Below are 24,372 nucleotides of genomic sequence, written 5' to 3'. Positions count from 1 at the left end.
ATCCAGAGGGCCCAAGACATTGCAATAAAACTCTGGCTTCCGGTCTCATAGTGGGCGAAGCCACCAATTTGATTGGGGAGGCGGTTGGATCTCTTAAGTATCAGTACCTCAGGACTCAAATAAAATTCTTGTCATGTCATGCACTACTTAAAATGTTTTTTTCTCATTTCATTTTTTGTACAGCACCACATTTTTCAGCACTTGCACTCATAGTAATTATGGTATGTATTCTTGATGCCAGCTGAAGCATTTTCAGCCGCAAACTCAGCGTTTCATTCTACGACAAATATACACTCAGAGTGTGACGGAAAGTGGCCAGAAGTGACAGGAAGTGGCAGTGCAATACAGATACAGACAAAGCGAGTTATCTGCAACGTGGAGGCTTGGGCAAGATGCCGTCAGCCTGAATTATTGACAGATGCTGCAAGCAAACAGAACCAAAACTAGAATTGAAATCGGCTGCAGGCTGCTCGGTAAATAAAAATCTATGAAATTTAACATCTGCTTAAATGGAAGAAGTGCTTCTGACAACATTGGTTTCATACCTGAATGCTTCAACCCCGTCAATCTCACAGTAAATGAAACTCCTTCTAAATGGAACATATTTTCCTCGTCCACTAAGGTTTCGTTAAATGGGAGCCCACAGTACCTGAACAGTAACACAAATGTGTAGATGCCCTGCCTCCACTCCACTTGCAAAATAAGTTGTTGCCAAGTATAGTGCCCATCAGAAAATAATTCACAAAAGTACCAGTCAAATTGCCAGCTATTTCTTGCATTTTTACAGTAAAAAAAAACTGAAACCCTGGAACATCACAAAATGATGCAGTAGTTACCTAGTTTGCATAAAATTTTATTTGCCCTTTAGCATCCCTATGAACATGCAGCATACGTTCAAGTTCATACATCTTCTTTATATTACGAAACGTTTCAATCTGTATTCTGAGTGTGCTCAATTCAACTGCAGTTTTTCAGCCCTTCTATTTATTCACTCTACACCTACTGCTCTCAAAACAGGAAATGTCCGTGGGAGTACTCACATTACCCGCAGTGTGCCAACAATAGCTGTGTACCAGGCACTCTAGTACACAGATCCAGAATTGTGCTATTTCACAAAAGAGCACTCATTATCAGCCTCGATTCAGGGAAAAAGCATTTAAGCTGTCCATTCTCACTTGACCGATCCATAAAGATAGACATAGGAGGAACAACACAAGAGGCACAATCTGTGTGACCAGCTTACCTTCAAGAACGGCTTGAATATGTTCCTTGGAGGAGCATGCCAACGAAACTGTCGGGAGCTGAGCGGTTCATTTTGTACGCAAGCCGACTTTGAGGAAACTTGGCGAGACGGCACACACTGCTGCTTCACTTCCAAGTGTTTGCGCATTCCCGACTTGGGTGGTGCAAAGGGAGAATCCTTGAGTGTCACTTGTGTCCCTTCAAGGAGTTGCTTCGCTTCACTTGGGAGGAGAAACCAACGTAGCTCAGCAGCTTCCGCATCAAACATCAACGATTGGTCAGCGAGCTGGGCTCTGTGTGCAGCCTGCTCAAAAGAGAGAGAAAAAAGACAACTTGTACACCCTCTTCAGGCAGCAATCATTTTTAACCACCAAAAAATGACACTTTTAACTATTTCTGCCATTTGAGATCCTCCGAACAGAGAAGAACCGATACACGGACGTGCATATGCCACTTAATAATACACAATAATTGTTGGGCTTTCAACATTTTACACCTCAATACCATACGATTATGAGGGACACTGTAGAAGAGGACTTCAGAAAGTTCAACCACCTGGTGTTCTTCAACGTGCATCTAAACCTAAGTACCCAGGCATCCAGCATTTTGCCTGCACTGTGGCCGCGATTCGATCCCACAACCATAACCCACAACGGCTTGCTGCATAGTTCCCTTAGTCTAGTGAAAAAATAAAAAAAGCTGCGCTTGGTGCTTTTATGTAATTCCTCGCATTTCGCACTAAAATTGGATTTTATGATCCTGATCACTTAATGTAACAGGTGGTAGTGTCGTTCACCTAGCTTTTCAGAAAAAAAAAAGCAATGAGGTAATTTCATTTATGGAAAATATCGGTGCTTTTAAATTGTCAATAAGTGTGATTTGTTTTATGCTGACAGCTGTAGAAAACAGCTGTTCTAAGATGGTTAATGCATGGTGATTGCTACGGCAGATTGTATGTGTCCTTCAAGAATGACAACTTCTTAAAAATGTCCAGACGAGACAAAACAAGTGTGCTGACATTGCCTCCACAGTAGCTATTTCTTCCATATGCGATATTAAATAAAGTTCTAGGCTTTTTTTCTTTTGACAAGGAAATGGTGCCAATTGTTAATAAAATGTGACCTTTCTCCAAAACATTAGCAAGACGAAAAATTGGTGTGTGTGAGAACTTGAAAAAAAAAAAAAAAAAAAGATTTTAGGTGAAATAGGCGTGCCTCTAGATATGCAGTACTAACTCAAACCTCATTATAACAATATTGAATCTCACACAAAAATAAGTTCATTCTGAAAATTCGTTATAAAGGTTTATTCTTAATGATATATCTATTGCACGTCTATTTATCATTTACTTCGTTATAACCAATATTTCAATATGTTTAGGTTCGTTATATTGAGGTCAGAGTGTACATCAGACCGTACATGCATGATTGCATGCAATGAATGCACAATTTATGTTATCAAGTGATCTTAGAATACTGCCTGGCACCACAAACATCGCTACAAACTACTGAAGTTCTATGGTACATTCCTATTTTTTTTATTGGACACCATATTCTGGGAGCATAGCACGAGTTAAATGTGCCTCAAAACGTAGGCAATGCTAAGAAACATTTCATGATGAAACAAGTGCAAATAAGTAGTAACACTCGGAAAGGACACAAGGCGAGTGCTTAGCATGAACTGAAGATTTTCATTTTGAAATAAACGCTCTCATATATGCATAACATAGAGGTGGTTTGTGTCACCACAAACCACCCCAATTATCATCCATGTGAAATAACAAAAACCCCTCCCATAATCGATAGCATACAACCGGAAAATACACGTGCTAAGCCCTCTTACTCCCCCCCCCCCCCAAAACAAAAAAATTGAGGAAAAGAAATTCACTGAGTCATGTTATGTCCAAAAAAGCAAATTCAGAGTTTGTTAGAAGAACGGATGCCTGGCTGGCACTTGTTTTGACGCTTGTTTCATCGTGAGCTTATACCGACATGCCCGACTGGCAGTCATCCTAAGAAACATTTATTGTACGTGCACTTGCACCATTTTGAAAAGAAAGGTTTAAAATCATACGAGTATAGCATAGACCTGTAAAAGCTCAGTTAATTAGCAGTTACTTAGCTGAGTTGGTCTTACTTTAGTAGCGCCTTCAAAAATTAGGCTTGCATCATTCAGCACATCCTGGAAGGAAAAAAGGTATCTTGATTTGATTTAGAACAACTGCAAGCAAACCAAGTCATCCAGTGTATGATAACAACAATAGATTTGTGCGAACAGTGGATTTTAGGTTCAAAGCAAATTCAAACCGAATAGTGATTTCGGTAAAGAAATTTCGAATCGAGTTCGAATAGTATATATCACATATCATAAAAAAAAATATTTGTCATAATCCTGCACAATATTTAAAACAAATTTAAACAAGGCCTGAAAAAATGCCATTTTTTTTGGTTCAAACGAAGCAGGAACAATTTTGAATAGTAGCATGATTTGACTCTCAGTAGAATTCAAATGATAACCTGTGATATACATTACATTTTAAAAATTAATACATTTAGAGCATATAAGCCAATATAACAAGTTCTTAAACTAAAAAATTGATGACTCGATGCGAGGATAATGCATTCATTTTACCTTGATGTGAAACTTTGCAGAAGTGTGAATTCTCCTTCAATAGGTGTTTTCACAACTTCGCACCCTTTAATTGTAGTGAAACCACATTTACACAATGCTGCATGCGGATTTGTCAACATTTATTCGTTCATTTTGAACACTTTGAAATTATCAAAAAATTTAGTTTGGATTGAAGCAAATATGAATACTGTAATATTCTTTCAAATATTTGAATATTTGCACAATCCCAAATAATATTAACAATTAAAAAGCAATCACTTCAAGTACAACACAACTTTCAATGTATGCTATTTCGTGAAGCCATAGAACTACAAAAAAAAGTATATTTTACTAAATACAATATTTATGTGCAGTTTTCAGTTTTGTTAATTTCATGACACTGAAATTGTATAAATTATTTTAAGAGAATGAGAACTATAAACAGATAACATCATTAAAGAGAACTCTTTATGCATTAAATTATCATGCCGACTAGGCACTCAAAGGTGAGAGCATTAACGAGGGCATGTATCTCAGAACTCATCAAAATTAATTCTCTTTGATCATGTGTGAAGTTGTGTGAGTTGTGAAACATATTGCTTGCCTGCCATGAACCAGCAGGGCTAGGTCTCTCATTCTCCCTTTCAAGAACTCTGTACACGAACTTCCCTTCCTTATAGGAAACTGAGCCAAGCCATCTCCTGTCCTTGAACACCTGTAAATATCAAGCCATGACCATCAAGAGTATACACATATTAAGACAAAAGTCACAAAGCCACCACAATTCATAGGACAGTCTACCACAAAAACATCAAACAGGCATGGTCAGAAAAGGCACTATACACACATCCAAGAAGCTTTAAGCAGTCAAGATCCATTTTGAGCTTTAAAAAGGCTTGGAGCTTTCAAAAAGGAAAGTGCGTGATGAAGAGACAAAGAGAAAGGCTGTGCCATCCTTTTAACTTATCCTGGTGAGGGAATACTAATCAACAAAAAATCAGTTTCACCGCAAGGGCAAAGTAATGAGCCTGATAGCAACTCCAATGTTATATGAAGTAAGAATGACAGCAAGCCCCTTTATATCCGATCTTGTGCTACTGTACAAAATGCTGGGTTAAGAGAGTATGGCCATTTAAGGAAGAAAGCACTTTTTGCACAGTCTTCTTGTGTTGAGAGCGGAGCAGGTAGAAGGGTGTACAAGCCTTCTGCTGATACCTGCCAAGGTAACATGCATGCCAGTTATCACGATTGCAGCCTTACAATCAAAGTCCACAGCAGCTGCTTGAGCAATAATCTTCTCCTTCCCACATTCCTCTATGCTCCTTTAAAGGGTTACTGACACCTTTTTTCGGAGACGAGATTACACTAGCACACTAGTCTCCTGTATATATAGAGACAACTCTGAGCAAGCGTGATGCTCAGCAAATGCTGATAAGATATTTTATTTTGATATTACAGTCAAATTTCTCGCAGAACACCTACCGAAATCGACACTAACTAGCTGTCAGGCTATAGTATTTATCTTGGTGACTTCACGCAGCAGTCTGGAAAGTTTTGATGACGTCAAGCACTAAAACACAAAAAATAGCAGCTTGCGCGTAGCCGTCTCAATCACCTGGTCGCGTTATGCGGTAATTAGGAGCTTTTAGCTTGAACATATACTTCTTTATGTTACCGTGTATCAGATACTGAATAGAATTTGCACATATGCGGGTCTTCACAGAATGTGCACATTTACGCAACGTAAGCTATCCACCAGATAAGCTTTACGTTTGCGGCCCTATCTCGCAAATTCACTTTCGTTCGTACGAACTCACGATATCCCCACTGCAGAGATTCCAGCCATCGAGTCAAAATAAGCTGAAGTGCGAATGCCAACAGCAATTACATTGCTTCTTCCAGATTACTAAAGCTAGAATGGCCTAGAACATCAAAATCACGAACGTGTGAGCCCCCGAAAACTGGATAGATGGTGTCGTCTAGTGGGGCCAAAACGAAACGTATAAGCACAGAATTGTTATTGCTGAAACATCGTGCATCGTACGTCTGATGTAAAAACCGTGCAGCGGTGTTATTAGGGATGAGTTACCTTTTTAATTATTTTCAAGTAAAAAAATTATGCTAAAGCAAACGTGTTCATGACTGTGGTTGCACAAAGTGTCACAAGATGTTGACACCATCGTGACAGTAACCTTGTGTTTCTTCATTCTTTTACGCATACGAGGATGCTGTACACGAAAACAGGGACGCTTAGAATAGCGCTTAGCAAGCCCTTGCGGTGCGGTCGCTGCGACTGGGCATGCCTCGAAACGCGAGCCGCCATTTGAGCTTGCAGAAATTCCAAAATAGCGTGCAGCCCGCGAGGCCCGCAAAGTGCTGTGTGTAGCTTCCGTGCATTGGGTTTCGCGGGGGAGGGGTTAAAGTTGTTAAACTTTTCCCTAGGGGGAGTAAACGCTATTCTAAAGCTCATATGGGGCCCGCAACTAAAGCAACATCTGCGAACGTTATTTTAAACCTCCTTAAAGAAACATCTCGTAATTTTGCCGGAGCGCTAATCCAATTCTATCTGAAGATAATTTAAATGTAGTTAGCATCACCATTTATGGTTTGCAAAAACGTAAAGCCATACGTTTATGCACGTACGTAAACTTTTACGTATGGGAGTTAAAACGTTCAAAAACAGGCGTCTCGGTAAGCCTGTGAATGCAAACTGGTATTCGGTAACACGTAGAGAAGTATACGTAATAAGCATACGTAAAAAAGTATACGTACAATTTAAAAGCCCATACTGTCATTCAGCATACCTCTAAAGCGAGCTAGTGCAGTTTAAAATAGGGTATGTACACGCAAATACAAGATATATGCTTATTAGAGGGCAAATGACTGGTTTGATTGCGAATTTTTTGTCATGGCACCAATATTTGGCCTTGCACTAGTGAAACGAAGGACAATGGGTGCAAGTTCCACTGATTTTAGTCCGATTCGGCGCTGAGACAAGCGGGGGCCAAGGTGCAAACTGGACGCCAATCAAGCGGAGTTTACTCTGCTGCACCTAACACCAGAGATGTGCACCCGCAACATGCAGTTGCTCACCGACTCCAAACTGTCGACGAAGAACCTGTGCCTAAAGAATGATGGTACCATCACGACAGTTGCTACACGTGCGGTGCACAGCAGACAAAGTAGACGACCGAAGAAGCAACGCACGGACGAGGATACGTCACGAAAACTTGTGCATGCACATACTGCTGCATGGTGGCGCTGCTCCTCAACAGCATCACCAAGTCCTGATGTCAGGGTACAGTAGGAACCAAAATTAGCTTTTAAAAGCATGCTGTAGTTAATTTTTCGGGGCACACTCACGCCAACCACTATGCTTCCTATGCTCTCGGGGGCTTGGGCTATCATTTGATGCAAAGAAATACACAAGTGAAAAATTTCGTGTCAGTACCCCTTTAAGACAAGCAAGGCGTTTCTCTGTGCCTCAGTAGCAATTCACAGCAGGCCGCGCATGCGGGTTGATTTTATTGCAGACACCCTCCAAGCGAGGGAGATGCGTCAGCTCGTTTCATATCTGTCTCAGCCGCATTCGCTGCTACAGCTTGCAGGGAATATTATCAAGGTGAACTTAATAAAAACATGATGGTAATAATGACAGCTGAAACATCTCAAAACTGTTAGTAATGAGATTGCTATCACAATAAAACCTCACACAAAGTATATAAAGAAAGCAGGAATCTTTACATAACTAAAATCAATAACAATAGCTGTTTCAAAACAAGCCCCAGATACTATACGTTAGTTTGAAGGATACACAAAGGACACACAAGCATAAATTAGAAAGGAAGAATTTATGCAAAAGAACTTGAAGGGCACAATACAATAAAAAAGGAGCAACAAGACAATTAAACAAATGTGTAGAGCACATGTCTCATCCACTGCTCTTGTTTTGTCATGTGCCTTTGCAATGCCACCTCAGAGCCCCGAACATTACAAACCTACTCCACTCCCCCAAAATGCCTGACCTGGTGCATGGAGTGTTTCCACTCGCCAGTCTCAGGGTTGAAGTTGTATTGTGGGAGAAGCTTCCAACCATTGAAAGCCACTTGGCGCACTGCCTCAAGAACAAAGTCCACCAGGACCTCAGGCATGTAGAAAGCCAGGTTTAGGCGCACAAAGCCAGGACGCAGCACTTCTCGATCCGAGTGCTCTAGGTAGCGCCTCAGATGAGTCCGGTCAAGTAGGCTGCACGAGAAGGGGACAAACACTCAATCAAATGCGCAGCATGTTCTCACACTGCCTTCCTTATTGTTAAAGGGGTACCGACACCTTTGGCTTCGCATTATTTTGCTGCAGTGCATTGCTGGGTGCCTGCTAATCATAATACAGCACATCGTTTGTTGAAGCATGTGACAGATAATCAATTGGAAGTCCCTCACTATCAAACAGTTTCTGTTTCAGAGAGCTTCAAAAACGACAAGCCGCCGGGTGCAACTATCACCACCTAGCGTGTGCAGCTCTCAACCATGTCAGCACACTGACCTGTGACACACTTCTGCACGGTCCACATCATGGATTCTTTTAGAATGGGAAAATGGGACTGCAGTGTCACCAAACACAAAACTTTCAACATGTGCGCCACAGCCACACACTCGTGACCAGCAGTCGAGAAGTATAGACTGCAGAAACAAACATGGCAAAAGAAAAATGGTGGCTATGACGGCATCATAACTTGTTTTACTGACTGCAGCTTGTTGACGTGAGGGAAGCAAGGGGGTCCCCAAGGGGTCCCTTTAAATGGTGTCAATGCCTTGGAAATTCAAACTTCAAAATTGCTGTAAAATACCTTCCACACCGTATTCAATGTTGATATTTTGGAGATGATATACGCATGTTCATATGAATTGATCCCGCAGGCTATTTTGGCCGCAAACTTTTGTGTCAGTACACCTTTAAAGTCTTTTATGTTTGCTTCTTATGATTTTTTTTTTAATTTTGTAGGCCAAATGGGGTATGGTGGGCTGGTCGGTATTGTATTTCTTATGTTTTAGCACAAATAAATACAAAGACTCATAAGAAGACATGAGGACACACTGCACTGATGTCTATTGCATATGGTTACAGCATAAATTCCAATGCACAAAAACGAACAAAGGAATGCCAAAATCATTATTGCATCATGTTATAACTTTAAGCAACAGTGCCACTGCTACCGTGAAAAGAACACTATCTATTTTTGCGACAACAAAACAGATGGGCAGCTCACACAACTTTTGTTGTCGTTAATTTCAAACGTCTCAACAATTTCTTCAGTCATCTGACCTGAATATCTTGTGATCACTTTAGTTCTACTAAATATAGGCTTACAACCACGGCACACGCATGTGCAACAAGATGACCACTCATTGCCTGTTTACTTACATTGTTATGATATTCTTGTAACTCCTAATTAGGCACCTGCCTGTTTGTCCGAAGGGCTCTCTTTCACATGACAATATGATACAGCAGACAACACGTTCCTCGGATGGTACAAACTGTTTACCATGTTTTTTGATGCAGTTATCAGTAAATATGCCTCTACGTGGGATTGTTTACATGTGAGCACAACTCAGAAAGCTTTAATGGTGCAGAAAATATGACATCCACTATAACTTTCATAGCGATCTTATTAAGATCATGGCATTTGTTATGAAGATATGACACCACAAACACTTCGTGTCTGGGTATCTGCAAATTGGCATCTTTCCACTCTTCACATATTATGGTTAATCATTAGGGCACAGGTGAAAAACTGAGCAAACGGTCGACATAGCAACCACCTTGCAGTCACTGTCACAGTGTACAAATAATCACTTACATGGCTGAATACTTTAGCAATCGTTGTTTCCAAGCAAGTGCACAGAACCCTATCATAATGTGTGGGAAAGAGGTCCCTTTAAAGAGGGGACAAGAAGAGAACCAGCACAAACGCCTTCTTTCTGTAAAAACGTTGAGGCCTCCCAAGCATCGAACGTGGAAGAGAAATAAAACATATAGAAGTTCTAAAAACTGGTTAGCAGTTCGATTAACCTCTTTCTGTAAGCTCACATGGACGTGATTGCCAACAGCCTCCATGCACATAGAGTTTCATATGACTTAAAGAATAAAACAGATCTTTAATGTCTATAGAGAAGTCAGAGAAGCTCACATGGGTGTTGTGTCTCAAAATGTCGATTATATACCTTAGGTTGCTAATCATAAAAATATCTTCAATACTTAGAACCTTATGTTTCGCTTGTAGAAAAGGGGCAAATATATGCTGCCAACAGCCCCCCTCCGCGAAATGGTTACACAGAATGGACATTCCTCTTTGTGTGTTCTCGCCAAAAAAAAAAGCATTTGCAAACAAAGTTCCTTAGTCTTGTGCACATACTGAAAAACTGCTTCTAGATTAAGATTTCTGCACAGTCTGCAATGGCTCTTTTTTTACCCTCTCAAGGCATACATCCTATTGTTTGACAATGACAGATTTAATGCCTCAGGAATGACTCGTTTTCGGTTACAGCCAAGGGAGGAACAGGCTACATGGGTTTGGAAGCAGTCCTGAGAGCAGGCAAAAGTACCTTTTGTAGCAGGCTTGGAGCAACCAAAAGACATTTTAGAGCAGGCTTAGAGCTGCCTGAAAGGCCTTTCTAAGCAAGTTTGGAGAAGGCAGAGATCGAGGACATTAAGAGCAGATGTAGCCCCATTAGGCAGCACTTGTAGAGCCACATTTGTACAATGCTGCATTTTACAAACAATTGTGCAATCCTAATAACAATAGCAGTCACTCTCAACGGGTGTTCGGTGTCACCGTCATGTCCCATATAAAGTTCATATTGATAACATACTTCTGCGCACCACATAGTCTACCCATGAATGAAAACGCCCGAACGGGAGTGACGTACATGGCTGATGCAGAGATCAAACGAGCCGGCGCTTCTCTGTAACTCGGAGAGCGCATGCGATAACATCACCCTACTCGGGAGCCCTGCCATCGAAGCAAACAGGAAACGCACCACCTGCTTGAACGAGATGAAAGGATGTGAGCATTAAGGGGGGGGGAGGAGTGGCGGAAGAGACTGTTGCTTGAGAAGCAACTATGAACTTAGCTTCTAATGGCGTAATCGCGATCCCTGCCATGCGCGCTAGCTCGGCAGCCTTGAGAGGGCGGCGTACATACACTTCTCCTAGAGTTATTGCATATGTTACCTTTGGTTAAAAGCAGCATGTACAGATAACTTCAACGTGCTACGCTCTCATTACGAAGAGACTGCGAAAACTGCTGCTCAACCCAGAGCGACCATGCTGTCTTACATCAGTGTTTTCTAAAGTAACACGAGATCGGATCCTAAATTAATTGCTATCGCATTCATTGCTTCGTTCTTGCAATTAAGCTGTGACTTTCTTAAACATGTACAGCCACCCATTTGTTAAACCTGAACACGCATCAACTGCCGAGCCGATAAGCGCCTCATAATGGAGAGCACAGTGGCTAAATGAATGAGAGTAGGCACGCGCGCCCTGTGAGCAGTCTTGTTCACCTGTCCTCATTTGTTCTGGGAACCGGACACTACCCCCACTTCTTTTGAGCACTTTCTCTTTCTTTTCTGCATGCTCCTATCGATATTAAAAAATGAGTTCCATCGCGACAGCGAAGCAATAAATGTGACCGCAACGAATTTTAATGTTATACGACGGCGGGCAGCTAACCTTTTTGGATTTAACATCACGTAACTCTACAAAATGTTGGTGTAAGAGAATATGGCCACGCCAGGCAGTCGCTTCCCATTAATAGCACAGTTTGTAGAAGGTTCCAGGAGCCATTCACGCTGATGCCTGCCAAGTTAGTGAGCGCGCTAGCGATTGCGACCATGCTCTCAAAATCAAAGTCCACAGCTGCTGCTCGAGCGATCACAGCCTTGACGATGCCGAAACTATATCATCTTCGATGAAACCAAAAACATGAGGTTGCAGCCAGGTTTTCGGACATGGGGCTTGATGGCTGTCGCACCTTGCGACTAAATTTGGATCGTGTGGCACAGTACGGTTCTGTTAACCTAATTTGACGCAACAGGGTCGATAAGACACAGAATGGCACAGGCAAACCAGTTTGGCACACACTGGCGCAAATGGCACAGCAGTAACCCCTGGGTCGCGGCTGATGAAATTTGCGGTTTTACTGTTCTTGAAAAAAGAGCATACAGTTTTAGTGCACTAGCGGCAATAAGTTCTGTCTCAAAAATATAAATTATATATAATAATATATATATAAATATGCTTGGATGCATATTTTGCAATGCCAACCTAAGAGGACAGTAGTGGCTCGTGGAAAGAGGTGACTCGAGGCAAACTCCCCATGGTGAAGTTCATTTGACTTCTGATTCATTCAGGCATTATTCTCAACCGAGGCATCTACCTATATTAGAACACCAGCAGGCTCTTCTCATAAAAACGTTAATTTTATGTGAAAAGTGCACAAGTGCACCTGCATCTCACGAAAAACCTAGAAATCCTTCATCACAGACACGAAGCAGTGCCTCATTTCAGGCTTTATAGTGTATGTTCACAGTAACAAATATTTAAGTGTAACCTTCACATCTAATATTGAGTTCACATCTAATATTGGACTACCGACATCACCAACATCTGCAGTGATGCCTCACGATCATTAGGCTACATACGCCGCAATCTACGTAAGACGCCTACAAATATACATGCATTAGCTTACGTAACATTTGTTCGCCCTCAGCTCGAATTCGCTTCAGCAGTTTGGTCCCCTCATTACAGTTTTTTGACTAACATGCTGGAGTCGATCCAGAATAGAGCCGCTAGATTCATCTCACAAAACTACGATCATAGCGCAAACATAACAGAAATTAAAAAAACTTATCACTTTCCCTTTTGAGCAGCCAACGTGATATAAACCTCCTTTCATTATTTCATAAATACGTACATGAACCAAGGCCTTTATCAATGACATTGCAAACATCTGCATTCACATCAAAGATACTGAATAATCATCTTTCATTCACATGCATGTACGGTAAAACATACATTTTTAACTCATCTGCACTCCCCCGTGTCACCCGCATGTAGAACAGCCTTCCAGATGAAATCGTAGCTGAATGGAATCGAGAAAAATTCCGGCACCTTCTACTCACCCATTTCCAGGATTAACTGCTCGTTTCATTCTTATCAAAATCAGCATCTACGCGTTTATTCACTACTAGTATCTCGCTTTTTTTCTCTTACTTTAAACTTTTTTTTTGATGGTTTGAATACTAACATTCTGTTGTATTCAGTTCTGTTGTGTATTCTTGAGCGATCTTTCCATTGAATAATGGAAAGTCTTTTCACAATTTGTGCTTGCTTTTTTAGCTTGTTTTACGTCATTATCTCACATGTATACTCATCTGATTTTCATTGCTGTTCTATTCCTATAAAAATTATTATTAATATTTTCTCATTGTTATTCCTATTAGGACTTGTATAATAATTGACAATTAGTTTATGTTATTGTTAATTTGAAAATTGTACCAATTCATGTATCTATTCCTTTTATGCTCCCTTTACACAATGCCCTGTTGGGTCTGTAAGGTATTTTGAATAAATAAATTAATAAATAAATACATAAATAAATAAATAATGTTTTAAAGAGTATTTATTATTTCTTATACTATTCCTGCATCATTTATCTCCGAAATGTATATTCTGAACTTTATTTGTTTTAAATACCTTTGTATATATACAGTTTTCTTCATTCATGTGTTCATCAGCCGGCAACAAAAAATTACACTTGAATACTTGAATATTTGGATACTTCATAATACTTTTCTAGCTCAGCTATTTATACTCTTGGAAAGAGCATTTTATAATGCATAGGTCAATATGCTGCAATTAATACTAGAGCACTCTTTAAACTGGCAGAAGACTTCTTCCCTAAACCAATGAAGAATTACAATTTTTAAAATGGTAATGAGAGTTAACAAAGCAAAAATAAAAAAAATATCAGTGCATGAAAGTATGCTTATTAAAAGTTATCTTAATTTTACAATCATTTGTTCACTTAGTACATCATCCATTACATTTTGAGAATTGCTGTGTTTCTTCTGTATTTGTCAAGCTGCTGAACATACCATGTTTGCTCAAAGATAGGTTGAGCATGAATGTAGTTCAGCCCCTATATATATATGTCGAACCACATCTATTGAGAAAGCCATGATGTTTCAGATTCCCGCTAGCAAAGCATGGCCCCTGGAATATGTATTTGCTATTGGAAAATATCACATATGTTCAATGCACTTGAGTCTTCCAGATCTGTGTCTTCTGGCCAGAGCTACCACACTGGCATAGGCACATGATCAGACATGCTTCTATTCACAATCTGATCATGTTGTCTTTAGGACTTTTGTGTTTATGTGTCATCATGAAAGTGTGCACAATGTGTTTACTAGAGTACTGAAAAAAAAATTTTGGTCTCACGTTTTTTTTGCTGCAATGCGTTCCTCAGGGCATGTTAGTCATAACACGACACATCATTTTCTGCAGTGCATGAAGGATAATTAATTACAGGCTCGTTACTACTTATCAATGTCAGTTACGGTTTCAAAAACAACAAGCCACCAGATGCAACTATCACCACCTAGTGGGTGCAATGCTCGACCAGGTCAGCACACAGAACTGTGAAGCACTCACATGCGGTTCACATAAGAAGTTTCTTTGAACAGGAAATGGGACAGCAATACCATGAAACAGTAAACATTCAACTCATGTGCCACTGCCACGGACTTGTGAGCAACTTCCGAGTAATAGCCTGCTGTAGCGAATGCGGCCAAAGAAAAATGGCGGCTATGACGTCGTCATAACCTGCAACAGCATGTTTGTGTGAGGAAAGTAGGGGGACCCGAAGGGCCCCTTTGAGGTTGTCAACAGAGCGATGGATTAGAGAGTTCTTGCAAACTTTAAAATTAATTTAAAATAACTTCCAAGTTATATTCGCTGTTGGTATAGATGATACATGCATGCTCACGTGAACTGATCTCGCAGGCTATCTCGGCAGCAAGATTTTTTGTCAGTACTCCTTCAAAACCTCGAACTGTTGGCAACAGTAAAATCGCATGCAGAGATTATGGGTCTGTGGACGTATTTCTCATTTCTAGTGTTATCTGTGACTTTTTTCAACCACAAAGATAGTGCTATAATTATAAAGTATCAATCATTTGGAATTTGCTCGGAGCATTGTTCATTTATGGCAGTGAACCTCAGAGGGTTAGTTAGCCAAAATTTTGAATCAGGCAATGCTTACTAACTTTAAAGGGGCCCTGCAACACTTTTTGGGCATGGTCAGAAAACGCTACCGATCGGTAGTAGAGGTTCCCGTTAACATGCAAGCCAAATGTTAAAGCGCAGCACGCAGACTGGAATTAACAATGAATTATCAAATTCAGCTAAAAATTGCTCTCTCTTCTCTCGACAAATGATGGAATATGCTCAAAAATCATTTGTAGAAAGTCCATCTATCAGCCATAGGCTGATTTGAACATGGTGCGCTCGGTCGTTACAGCTATCGCGGCTGGAGGTTGCGACTTGCCCGAGCGTGCGCCCGCTATCTCACTGAAAAAGTCGTGCATACGAAAAAAAAAAGAAAAAGTGCTTCAGGTCACGAGGCACGCATGACGGTTTTTTTTTTTTGCCCCTTCCATCACTCCCTGCTTAGCTTCCAGCGCTTTCGTCGGGACGAGAGAAGAAAGAATGCAATTGCAGTATGCGACAAATCTTAGTAACTCCACTCGCACTGGACGGATTCTTAAGATATTTGCGGCATTAAATTCAAGAGGCAATAAACTCTTCCATTGAATTGATTCCATGGTTAATTGAAAAAGTGTTTGAGGGCCCTTTTAGGTTTACCACAAATACTGAACCCTTTTACAAATAAACTTACCAGAACTTAAGCCTCAGTAGTGACAACAGTGACATCACCTATGCATGCCTGGCTGCTGTATTTGCAACTTGGCAATTTTTCTTAAATATGCCTACCAATACCTTTTTCAAAAACTATTAAACAGCATTTTTTTTTCTTAAGCAAAAAAAAAAGTGACTGCAACCTTGGCATCCAATGCCAAGATGTCTTTCTTCAAGACTTCATTCATTTCATTTGTGATACAGTGATGTCAATTGCTTCTGTCTGCAGTCCTAAAACATCCCATCGTCAAGAGAACGGTAAAGAAGTACACAAGAACTTGAGCATGAGCAAGCACACCTGTTTTCAGCAAGAAGTTCCTCATAGCGAGTGGCCAAGTTTTCATCAATGCCCAGGAGGTCTTGTGCATAGGGACCAGCACAGGCACAGCCACCTCGAGCTTGGATGCCATAGATGTCATTGAGCAGCGCACAGACAAAGTTGTGGTGCAGGAAAAGGCCTGATTCAGGATGGCGAATTAGGAAGGACACAATGGGCAGGCGGCGAACATTCCGGTTACCCAGGACCACCAAGTTGGGCACATCTTGCCAAGCACTCCACATCTTTCTGCAGCAGTGAAAAAGCACACAGCTGCCTTTTCTCCAGCTGCGACAAACTTTGGCTAAATTAGTACACTGGCTGTAGCATATGAGCAGAATATTCTGCTCAAACAGTTTTACCCAACCTGCCAGGCTGGTAATTTTCCAATTCCAAAGTAGACAGTTCATATATTTGGAGGTTGCAGCTATGGTAAATGTCACAACAAACCACCTTTGAGATTTTTACAGCCTGCCATCCAATGCCACGCTTCTATAACCAGGATTTGGGGATAGTATTTGCATGTGGTGCACTCTCTTGTCCACAACAGCAGTGGCCTGCCATTACTGAATAGGAAATAGACAAAAAAAAAATCATACCTGGTGAAAATGCCGGTTGCCAAAAATGACTTCCTGTCATAAGTAGCAAAAACCCACTGGAATATTCACGTAAAATTACAGTATCGCACTACAAATCGCATGGTGCTTAATATTTAACAATGGGACCTCGGGTGTTTCAAATGTGCGGTGTTCAATTGTTCAGAGAGGCCACATGCTTTGCAGTGTGGTACTGCAATTTTGCCAGAATGCTCCAGTCGCTCCAGCTGCAATACCCTAGAGTGATTTTCGAATAGCTTTTTTTTTCTGTCAGATATGATTTTCCCCATACATTCAATTATTGTAGGATGCAATTGCTGCCGCGAAGAGATGATGCCATGTAAGGATGTCCCAAAATCCTGGGAATGACCTCCAACAAGTGAATATGCATCACTTTTGGCAATTGGTAAGAAAAGCATTAGTCATTATAGAATTAGACAGTAAAGATGTCTAATTATGTGAACCTCGAAATTTTCTGTGAAAGCAGCTTTATACATACACTTTTGAGACTACATTTGTTGAGCTGACTAAAATGTTTTTGTGTGACTTCAAACTCTTCAGGACCTTGCACCAAAATGACGCGTACAGTTTTGAATTACAATGCATTCCTTGTACCACCCGGAGATGAATTGATCACAGTAACAAAAGATAAATGCAGGTACACAGAATTTCGTAAAATAGCAAATTCAAAGTAAAAGCAGACAACAGAAATCTGCATATGCATTAAACTTATCCAGCGAGGTGGCATACCGATTCCAATTAAAATGCAGCTTGCTATATACTGTATTGCTAACATATTGCTGTGTGGCGAAGTCATCTCTTGCACAAGGCTGAGATAAGGTACTTGAATATGCAGATCTGAGGTTTTTGGTTTTCTTCGTGGTGACCCTGTGCTTTTGCTTCCTTGAATATTTGTTCTTTTTATTGTGTTCTCTTCGTAGTTTTCTTCATCTTGTCTCACATTGTTTTCGTGCTATTTTTCATCATAATTTTGCCAACTCAGCCAACAGTCTATCCTTCTAAGCAACATATTGCAGTGCCAGAACTGTTCTGCATATTGTGGCCTTGGTACCGCAAGCCACCACTGCACTTTTTGATCTCATAACTATCAGTTACAAACCGTTCAAACAATAGCTGAAAACTACAGTGACTTTAGCAAATAACACTGCTAGACTTAGTGTACAACAAAATCAAGTTTTATCATACAGAAACAAATGGCCTTTCCCAAATTCAGAAATGTGGTCTATAAGGCACCACTGTATGCAGGCCATTGAGCAGGGCCCTTCAAGTCAGTTGTGCACAAAATGAAATTGTAATGCACAAATACGCATTTCTTGTGTAGTTCTAACAAGCTTAAAATATTCTTATTTTTAAGGTCCTCATAGTGATTACACCACAAGCACGCTCAATATATTCATTATTCACAATCACTCAACAGTTACTGCCTTTGCACCATAATCCCTTCAGTGGCGGTGAGTACGATCATACACATGAAATTTGGAGGCACCTTAAGCACTATGTGTTCCTTCAAATGGCTTGAAACTGCGCACATTCGTGCAGGCCTCTTGAGTAGACAACTGCTGTGCTGCGCATAACTGCATAGGATTACTTTGCTGGAAACGCTACAATATTTAATGATCGTTGAAAGTGCTGCATTCCAACACCAACGTCAAGAGTATTCGTTGCTTTGCTTAAAAAAATACAATCAAAAACAAACCGTGCATTCATTTTGGGCCTAACAGTTGATTCTTTATATGCAAGGACTGAAGCTGCATGATTGAAGAATAATTACATATTTTTAATTACATGTCAATTAACACTAATAGTTGAAACTCCCACAAAACATCATGTGTTCTCATTCAGTTTCTTGGAATGTAATACTGAGTGTTTTGAAATCATCCCATGTGAATATGATGCATTTGCGTAATTTCTGCCTGAAGGGAATATACACTGCCAGATTGCCGATGTACGTATGACACTGCAGTCAACATGGGAATCGATTTCAGGAGGAAGTATCCAACACTTTGGTTTCTCTGCATTCGCCAGTGCTACAGTCATCATCGAGCCCCATAGTAAGCAAACCTGGATTAAAACCAGCATGCATCATTTGTAGTTCAGGGTGCTTTTAGGAGAGAGAAAGATAATCAATGATGGATGATTTTACTGATTTACACAGCGAGAAAGTGAGGCTGGGCAAGCCTTGTATTATTGCTAAGGAGAGTAAAACACTGTTGAGCATGTTAAACAATCACATGGTGTGAGGGAAGCTGTGAGGAGAGCTAAAAATAGGTCAGTATGATGATTATGACAACTTGGGCCCAAGAAGGACTGTTAGCAAGCTAGAACAGTGAAAAAACCTTGAAAAAATGAAAGTGTTCATTGGCGAAGATTTGGAAAAAATGTTTACATAAATAAAAAATAGCTCACAGGGGGCAAGAAAGAGTATCAAGAGCAGATTACAAGATATTGCTTTGATTGTAGTGAAGCGTGGCCTGTGTCTATGGAGCAGGAAATATATGGGAGGGGCAACTCCGCTGCTAGAGGCAACTAGATAGCGTCACATTGCCAGAGAGTTACTTCATGCTGGCGATGTCTAAAGTCAAGGAATAGAATTGCCACTGTTTCAGCTTCCAAGGGAACCAGTCAAGAGCGTCGCTGCTGTTCAGCTGCAGACACGGAGAGCGGACACAGAGCACGGTCAGTTCCATTCGTTTCTGCGCTCGCTCAGCGCATCTGGCAAGTATCACTTCCTTTTCTTTATTTTTGCAAATGTGGCTTCGTGCCACAAGGCACCGCCAATCAAAGTGCCTCCATCAGCACATGTTATTTTGTATTTTTGTGATGTTATCTGAATGCCTACCGATGCCTGTTGTAATGGGAGCTTCATCTTCTATATTGTCACGGGGTCGTGACGTGGCCGAAGACAGGAGACTTTGCGTTGGAATTTAACTGTTTATTTGGGCGAACCTGTGCCCGGTAAACAGAAAGTCCGATAACAGTAGCAGTCTTGGACTGATAGCGGCGAACGGAGCGTCGGCCGTCGATCAACTACTGACAAGCGGCGAAGCGTTATCGTTATCGCTGGTGGTGGCGTAGGTTCCAGAATAATCTGTACTGTTCGCAGAGTGGCCGTGATCTTATCGAAATGATCTACTACAGTCCGGAAGCTTCTCGAAAACTGCAGGCGCGGTTTGCGCTGAGAATTGTGTAGTGTTTTGGGACGATAACCAAACTTGGGAAATGGAACGCGTGGCAATATATTTCCTTTTCTGTGCCTATGCCTAAGCAGCACTGCCACTGCCATGAGATCCAAAAAGGAGAAGGTTCAGGCGTGTCGGTTATTCATCATTCTTCATAAAACAGAACGCACATAAGATTGACTGATTGATTGATTAATTTATATGTGGAGTTTAATGTCCCAAAAGCATCATATGATTATGAGAGACGCCGTAGTGGAGGGCTCTGTAAATTTCGACCACCTGGGGTTAACATGCACCCAAATCTGAGCACACGGGCCTACAGCATTTCCCCCTCCATCTGAAATGCCACCGCCGCAGTTGGAATTCAATACCGCGACCTGTGGGTCAGCAGCCGAGTGCCTTAGCCACTAGACTACCGCGGCGGGGCCGAACGCACATAAGAGCACAGGACAAAAAGAGATCAGGACAATTGCTCTTGAGCACTTGTCCTGATCTTGGTGTCTTTTTATCCCGTATTCTTATATGTGCTGTTTTATGAAGAGCCATGAGCTTGCTGTTGCAGTGCAGGGGTGAACACTTCTGATCGGTGTCATTTTCCCATGTACACTGCTAATAAATCAAGGGGCATTTCTTGGAGGGGCTGGAGCTCATGCCTGGAGCCTCTGCAACAACCATTAGTGCAATCACAATGCCATATCAAAACCTGATGCTGCAAGGTGTTCACAAGCTCTTGCAAGTCTTCCAATCAAAAATAGAATGATTCCTAGGGTTGCGGCTTGAGCGAATTGGTTCATGCTTATAAGAGGGGAAAAACAGTGCAAAATTCAGACAGACACAAGATAAGGAAGCGCTCGCGTCATGCCTTCTTCATCTTGTGTCTGTCTGAATTTCGTGAAGTTTTTCTCTCTTATAAGAAATGATTCCATGATAGTGTTTTGTAAAGCAGTGGAGATATCATGACATTACACCTCTGTTTATCTGGCCAAAACAAGACAGATGTGTCACAGCATTTTAATTTCCAGTAGAAAATTACATGACGTCCTAAATTTAAGAATTCTCACGATTAGAATATAAATAACTTAAGTAGGTGTGTGTCTATACCAAACATTACATAACACCATGACACAAAAAGCAGAGTATAATAATAAGTACACGGCATTAAGAATAAAACCGACTTAGCTAGGCTAAATATTCAAGAATAAATCAATCCTGTCTGATCCTTTGCCTATAAAACCAACCCACCTATTACATCTTATCAATTCTTTCTGTTCCTTATTTCCAGTTACCAGTGACGTAATGCAAGACACAGCAAACTATAGGTTTATGAATGCTTTTTGGGCACTTTTTATTACCCATGGTGTCTCCGTCATGCTTACAAATCAACCCCTCTGGGGCAACCTTGCACACGTTCCTGAAAGATCACTGTGTAAGTTAACAAGTAACGAGGACTATTACTGAGCTTCTGATAGCATTGCTGTCCCCTATGATGCCATTGACCATCAACTATGCAAACAGTGATGCTTTGGTGATCAAAAGCATGCAAGCATTGATGCTCTGAGAACCACAAACCTGCACAGCTTTTCTTCTTTTGAAGAAAGAAACTCCTGATCTATTGCCGCTTTCAGCTGGAACACGAGACCACAGCGGACGGCCCCAACAATTGATGGTGTCCCACCTTCTTCCCTCATTTCGATTTCTTGAAGGTAACGATGGTCTTTCCTTGAAACCTGAAATGAATTGAGTGGGTGGCAAAGCACACTCCACAAGAGTCTTGCTCAAGAACAACAGATATTGGTCAAGCCCTTAAAAAGACAAACTATAAAATTTGCTACAACCCCAATTAAAGCCAACAGATTATGAAGCCAAGTAAGAGACAAAAAACATTAAAGGGGCCATGTAACATTTTTTTAGCATTGTCAGTGAACGCTGATGATCGGTAGTTGAGGCTACCAAGAAAATGTGAGCCAAATATTATCATACAGCGTGCCAGCCTGATATTCACAATAAATTCTCCAAGCTAACTAAAAATTGCTTTTTCTTCTCTTGACAAATGACTATACAAGCTCCAAAATCACTCGTCCCAGCCATTGGTTGATTTGAGCATAGCGCTTGGTCATTACTCAGGCCACCGCAAAAGGCCGTGACTTGCCTGCGCGCTCACGATCGCAATGAAACGCCACATATTTGAAGAAAAAAAAAAAAGTGCCCAAGGTCACAAAGCGCACATGACGTATTTCTTAGCCCCGTGCCATCTCTCCCTGCTTTGTTTCCAGCACTTACGTCGGAACCAGAGAAGAGAAAATGCAATTGCAGCATGTGACAAATTTCAACTTCGCTCATACCGAACATATTCTAAAAATTTTTGCGACAGTGAATTCGTGAGGCAATAAGCTACTTCAGTGAATTTATTTCATGGCTACTTTAAAAAGTGTTTCAGGGCTCCTTTGACTGTACTCTATTAAGCGTATTGTAATTGTGATGTGAAGAGAGTAAAGTGGACACGAGGATTTGTTGCCGGCAGGGATCAAACCTGCAACCTTTGAATAACGTGCCAGACCAACTTAACTATGGCTGCAGTCATTCTATCGTCCACTTGTTTAGGTATTTATGTGCATGCAAATGTGCATGCAAACCTGGGAGTATTAGTTAGCATTGCTCTAGCCATGATGGCTAGTGTGTAACACTCATTTATCAGCTGGTTCACATAGCTTGTGATCCTTTTACAGGCAGACAGCTGACCAATAAGTTCTCTCATACTACTTGAAGGCATTCAGTTTGCCAGAATGAGATCCTCGTTATGAATGAATGGAAGAAATGAAAACTTAAGGGCTTGCTTATTTATTTGATGCAACTTAAAGGCACTTCTTAAACCTGGTCAGAAAATGCTGCTGGTTGGTAGTCGAGGAACCAGAGAACACGAGAGGGAAATATTTTAGCGCAGCATGCAACTTAGAAATTACAATAACTTCTCAAAGTCAGGTAAGAATTGCTTTCTTTTCTCTTGAAAAATAACGCTACAAGCTCAGAAATCACTCGTCATAGCCATTATATTAGCCATAGGCTGATTTGAGCATGTTCGGTCATTACTAGGGCAGCCGTGGGAGGCCATGACTTGTCCATGCATGGGTGCACAATCGCACTCAAAAGTTGCGTATTCCAGGAAAAAAAGAAAGATAGAAAAAAAAAGAGCTGAAAGTCCTGAGGCGCCCTTGACGTATTTTTCTTCCTCATGTCATCCCTCGCTACTTTGTTTCCGGCACTTTCGTCAAGACGAGAGAAGAGAGAATGCAATTGTAGCGTGCGACATATCTTTGTAACTCTGCTCGTACTAAAAGGATTATAAAAATTTTTGCGACGACAAATTCGTGAGGCGATAAGCTCTATTACTAAATCCATTTTACGACTACTTGAAAAAATGCTGCAGGGCCTCTTTAATGCAAGGAAAGAACCTTTATGCAAACCTGTTCGCTCACAGTAAGGCTGCCAGCTGTACCAAGAATCACGAGGATCAAAGAGGTTCATTTTGAAATAGTATTGACTAAAGGCAGTAGGTGCTACAGCAGAAAAAAGGTAGGTGACAACTGCCGTGAAATTTTGAGCAAGCGTCCTGTATACAGCCAATGATAATTCAATGACATTTGGGGAGGAGGAAGGGGATTCGCTCGGTCAACGATCAATATTCAAGATGGCAGCGGAACAGCTACTAATAATAAAGAATGCACACCCGCACTTCAAGTGAAATGCTTAATTGAATTCACATGCATTCACTGTTTTCATTTATTTTCATTGGGCATATAAAAACAGTGAATAAAACAGTTAAAATGGTGGAAAGGAAGAAGAAGCTGATTATTTGATATCTTCTGAAGAAGGAAGGGGGCACTTGCTCGGGATTTTATGGTATATGTTGTTGAGGTTTGAGTGTAAATCAGATATCCAATGAACTTCGATATTTCGTCTAGCATCACTTATTTCCATGAGCCACCTCACTCTGCATACACTGACGTTCAATATATGCATCCAAGAATATTTCTTTGCATTTTTGCACATAATATTAAAAAAATGAACAATTTCACATGCAGTTCTGAAATGTTTCGCACTGCTCTGTAGTCAGGGCTAAGACGTGCTCCAGTGGCCTTCATGTCGTCAGGAGAAGCTCTGCAGCCGGCACTAGCATACCGTGCTCCAGCGACATGTGGACCTCGCACGTAACCAAAGCAGCTATAAGATTGTGCAGAATGATCATTAGCTACGCATTTGCATAGGAGGAGACAACTTGAGGCCACAAACAAAACAAGTTCATGAACGGCTGTGGATGTCTGAGGGTGACGCAAAACATCATCGCCATAAAACCAGAAGCTGAGGTGCTGTCATCAACGAACTCTAACCTCGTCATCACTCAATTCAAGACAGTTTTGAGCGGCGCTTG

At 41.0% G+C, this 24,372-nt stretch overlaps 1 protein-coding gene across 1 annotated transcript in view; it reads right to left on the bottom strand.

Annotated features, from left to right (window-relative positions):
- Positions 1-24,372, bottom strand: part of LOC119177604 (uncharacterized) — a 41,745-nt gene that overhangs the window by 8,544 nt on the left and 8,829 nt on the right. Inside the window, exons 9-14 of the mRNA XM_037428903.2 lie at positions 21,516-21,673; positions 16,133-16,399; positions 7,878-8,097; positions 4,457-4,567; positions 3,379-3,423; positions 1,244-1,546 (exon numbers count right to left, since the gene is read on the bottom strand). Of these exons, the coding sequence (XP_037284800.2) occupies positions 1,244-1,546; positions 3,379-3,423; positions 4,457-4,567; positions 7,878-8,097; positions 16,133-16,399; positions 21,516-21,673 (1,104 nt within the window). The remainder of the gene's footprint in view (positions 1-1,243; positions 1,547-3,378; positions 3,424-4,456; positions 4,568-7,877; positions 8,098-16,132; positions 16,400-21,515; positions 21,674-24,372) is intronic.

Source organism: Rhipicephalus microplus, chromosome 2, assembly GCF_043290135.1.
Source record: "Rhipicephalus microplus isolate Deutch F79 chromosome 2, USDA_Rmic, whole genome shotgun sequence".
Lineage (NCBI taxonomy): Eukaryota > Metazoa > Arthropoda > Arachnida > Ixodida > Ixodidae > Rhipicephalus > Rhipicephalus microplus.
Note: the sequence above shows the minus strand (reverse complement) of the source record. Positions and strands in the feature narration are given on the sequence as shown.